The sequence below is a fragment of the Eimeria mitis genome, genomic scaffold, assembly GCF_000499745.2.
Source record: "Eimeria mitis Houghton genomic scaffold, Emh_scaff2914, whole genome shotgun sequence".
NCBI lineage: Eukaryota > Apicomplexa > Conoidasida > Eucoccidiorida > Eimeriidae > Eimeria > Eimeria mitis.
The window spans coordinates 2,091-6,193 of record NW_013571254.1 but is presented as its reverse complement, the minus strand read 5'-3'; the positions used below and the strand labels follow the sequence as shown (position 1 = coordinate 6,193).

Genomic DNA, 4,103 nt, shown 5'->3' with positions numbered 1-4,103 from the left:
GCAGTGGTGCAACCGACGTTCTGGAGGGGCCTGAGTTCATCGATGTCCTCCTTCCAGAAGTTGCACACGTGTTTGGAGTGACGTCCGCCCATCACACGACTCTCGAGCAAATGAACTTGTAACTTAAATTCCTTTCCGTCCAACGGAAATCGATGTATACTCTGCTCTCCAGGCGAGTCCAGGACGTATACGTCCTCCCGGCTGCTCCTAAACTCGATGATTGCCTTTCTGCACTCGTTGGAATTCCGATGACTCGCCAGGTACTGTCGAAGCAGATTTATCTTTACTATCAACGTCCAACCAACTAAAAAATCGTTTGCAGATCAAGCCATTCTCTGACTCCGTCAGCATGCTGGATCTCAAGCCATACCAGAACGCCCAACTGAAGATCGTAAGAAACGCCGCCATTCCTTTTTGACCAATACCAGGAATCAAAAACCCACTTATCAGGCAGAGGCGCGCGCTGCGGAACTAGCAGCTTCCGTTGCACCAGTAAATTTGACTGTTCTAAAATCCAACATCTCATGAACTATAATGTGCTTGATTCAGCTTGTAGCCCTTGCACCCAAATCCAAGTTCTTCAAGTCTTCAACCCTAACGCGTCTGAGCATCGAGATCGCGCCCGGTCCTTACCAATCCATGTTATATGCGATTGTCCAGGCACTTATATACGCCATTCTTGTACGCCAATTTCTCGNTAGGTTCCTGGAGCACTTCGAGGCATCCAAAAAGGGTAGGAAGGATTCCTGACAACTAATGCTAGATGTCGGAAGTAAAATGCGGAAATTCAGGAGAACAACTGCCCATGCCCGGAAGATGCTCTTGGGCACATCTTTCTTTGTCTTCCACTCTGCTGGCATTGTGATTCTTCAGAACGGTATGAACCCAACGACTTGGCGACCAGCACTAATCCTGCTTTTTACATGATCCACCACAGTTTTGTGCCTGAGGGCACTCATCGCCATCCCGGTGGCACTGGCATTGGGCCTTGCTGCCATGATGCTCGCACTGAGAAGCATGGACTCCGTTGAGCAACTCCACACAGTTCGAGCCCACCTTCCACACACACAGGGAATGGAAAGAGTACGCTAGTGTGAACCTTCCCTTCGAAAATTCGCAATCCATCTCGTCTCTCACAGGAACCCCTTGCGTGGTGTGCCTGCATGAAAATGTACTGCATCTTGGTGGCGAACATGTCCTACCACCTAATTTCAAGGNTGCCATACCGATACGGCGTGGCAGGACTCGTTACCGGCAATGTCATGCTCGCTGGCCTGCTCTACTTCATATACCTCGGTGTTGTATCAGCTCTAGTGTTCCGCAAGATCAGAGAACACCCAGATAGCCGAAAAGTTCAATGCCGCGTTGTTTCTCTCAACTGCGCATACATAGCCGCTTCCGGAATATCCTTCTACACTAACGTGAGCCTAAACTGCATTTACTACTCTAAACAGAACTTAATGATTCGGCACAGTTGATTGCGGTCTACGGTGGCATTGGTGACTTCGTCGCTCTCGAGCCAGGTTAGTCCAACCGACTCACTTCATCTACTGTCAACTGTTTCACACGAGTTCTCCTCTTCAGCTGTGTTTTTCACTGCCAACCGGATCTTTGAGTTAAACTTGGGAACCATCATTGGAGTCATTGCCCTGTTGGCTATGTGGGCCATGGCATACCATGAGCAAAGTAAGAAATTCGAAACAGTGGAAGCCTAACCAGATATAAGTCCTTCAAATTCAGGCCAAATGGACGAAAGTGGAAAGAACGTATCTTCTATGTCTTCTGTGGCTCTGTCTACACACGAAGAATCCCGAAGAGCACTCGAAGAAGCACTCAACGAGATGCGCACTGGCGTGTACAAAGAGTGACTTTGCGCACCGAAACACGTCTTTGGCAATTGCCTCAACCGTACACGTTAAATCACGTTTTTTGAAGCAATGCGCCTTTAAAATGTATATCAGTCAACTAAAAATAGATGAAAATGCCAACATCTAGTCATCTTGGCCCCTGAACGCTAGTAGTTGCCCTGTACGGCCTCTCGAGTCTATCGATCAGAACGAAAGACATTTCCTGTTGAAAAGTCAGAGCCCTTAATGAGAAAGAACCAATTTCTCCCCTCAGGCTGCAGAGCGTACCAGTCAAAAGTAGTGTAGTGCTCGCAATCTTTCGTCAAGGCCTGTCTCGTCGGCGCTGGGCAATGGTAGTTCGACGCGTTGAGCATATTAAGAGCGAGTCAGACAACGTGTTCTCAATCTTCTGCATGGAAAATGGACCCAAAATAACCGTTTCCCGTCAACCTTAGTTTGTAAAACTGTGCAAATCAGTAAAAAATGACATTGCCGTCTTAGCAGTATGCTCGATGGCTGCATGCGAGAACGCCACACGCATTCGCAATCGGACTACGGGCTACTATTTTGCATGTACACATCATGTTAAGCAATTTTATTTCTGATGGGTGGAAATACCGGTTATAATCCTTTGTGAACAAGTGAAATATCTCGACGCGATGATTAAGCGCGAGTGAACCTTTAGCCGTCGGGGAACTACTACACGGGTAATCAACTGCTATCACACATACAGAAATTGCGTTCAATAGGATATTGTTCGTGCCACTTTCTTTTGAGGACAGATGTATCTTTTGACAGGAATTCAATTGGGCGGCATCCCCTTTATAAAGCGAATATCGCCGACAATGCTGGTGGTTCAACGCAAGTACATCGTGATGGAGCAGCTAAAGCTCATGCCCAACAAAGCGATATTTGGTTTCGATGCCAGTTGTTCCTTTTGAGTGGGGCTGTATGTATCGGCGTCGTTAGCAGCGGGACACGTCAAGCAAAATGGATAGGCAACAGAGGAGCTCGATCTGTTCGCTGGCTTACGGGTCGCTTCCTGAGGCAGGGGCTACAGTGGATACTCATCTACTAACACAGTGCCGCCCCCATTACAAGCCTCCAAGTGCAATTTCCCCTGTGGCGAAATATATGTTGCCGTTACCCCAAAAGGGCACCCGCCTCGGTTCATCCAGGGGAGTTTATGATGTCCTTTTTTCGCCATCCAGTCCTTCGCTGCTCTTGGCGTGCACATCGGAAGGCACTATTCTTACTTTTGACATGAACCATGGAGCCTTTCTTTCTGAAATGCAAGTAGTTGGGGAGCACGGTGCGGTGCCCAGTCGTAGTAGCTATGCTGCTTGTGTCCATGTCAACCGGGACCCGAACACTCCTCTCATTTTTTCTGGTTCCCCAAATGGCGACGTTATGGTATTCGACTTGCGTATATCAGGTCTCAGTGCGAAGCTTTTTGGACAGAAGTTCTGCCCCACTCTTCGCCTTCCTTCCGCGCATGATGGTGCTCTATGTGGGATCGGTACTGGCGTAGCTTTGCATCCACAGTTATTCCTCACAGGAGGCCGTGAAGACCGGTGGATTCGCGTCTTTGACCTTCGATTCCCATTTCATTACAGCTCTGGAGGCTCCAGCTGCGGACATCCAACCCCTTACGCACTGGAAGCAAGGCGCTTAGGGCCAAGTGAGCAGGATATAGGAAGCCAGTCTCTCATGGCGTTTGACGTGTCACCCGATGGCACGTTGCTGGCAGCCTCTATCGCTCGGTATCGTGCTGCTGGGCGTGTGGGAACGAATGAAGTTTTGGAAGGGGCTGACGGGGAGACAATTCTCATTAGCCTGCCTGATGGCATGCGTGCAATCAAAACCATCGCTTCTGCTGATGGATGTGCAGCAGATTTCGTTCAATTTTCGCCCAACGCCAAGTACATTCTGCAGACTGGTGGTGTAGGAGCAGCGCATTGTAAGCTGTGCTGGCAGTGCCAATGCCGTTGTCTTTGTGGCTCCAACTTACGNGTGTAGGAGCAGCGCATTGTAAGCTGTGCTGGCAGTGCCAATGCCGTTGTCTTTGTGGCTCCAACTTACGCAAGCGACACGTTAGTGAGCCTTCAGCGAGCTGCGGAGATGTTCATCTTCCTACACTTTCTCTGAGAGAATCCAAAGGAGACCCTTTGACCGAGCCGCGGAATGACGAAGAATTAGACAGTGAAGATGCACTCCACGGGGACAGACGAGTGTCTTACGAGTCACGGAGTGGGC

At 49.3% G+C, this 4,103-nt stretch overlaps 1 protein-coding gene across 1 annotated transcript in view; it reads left to right on the top strand.

Moving 5' to 3' along the window:
• Positions 1 to 2,837: 2,837 nt before the first annotated feature.
• The window catches only part of EMH_0060260 (uncharacterized protein), a gene marked incomplete at both ends in the record, with an annotated part of 2,508 nt that continues 1,242 nt past the window's right edge, over positions 2,838 to 4,103 (top strand). The window contains 2 exons of the mRNA XM_013497773.1: positions 2,838 to 3,791; positions 3,867 to 3,944. Of these exons, the coding sequence (XP_013353227.1) occupies positions 2,838 to 3,791; positions 3,867 to 3,944 (1,032 nt within the window). The remainder of the gene's footprint in view (positions 3,792 to 3,866; positions 3,945 to 4,103) is intronic.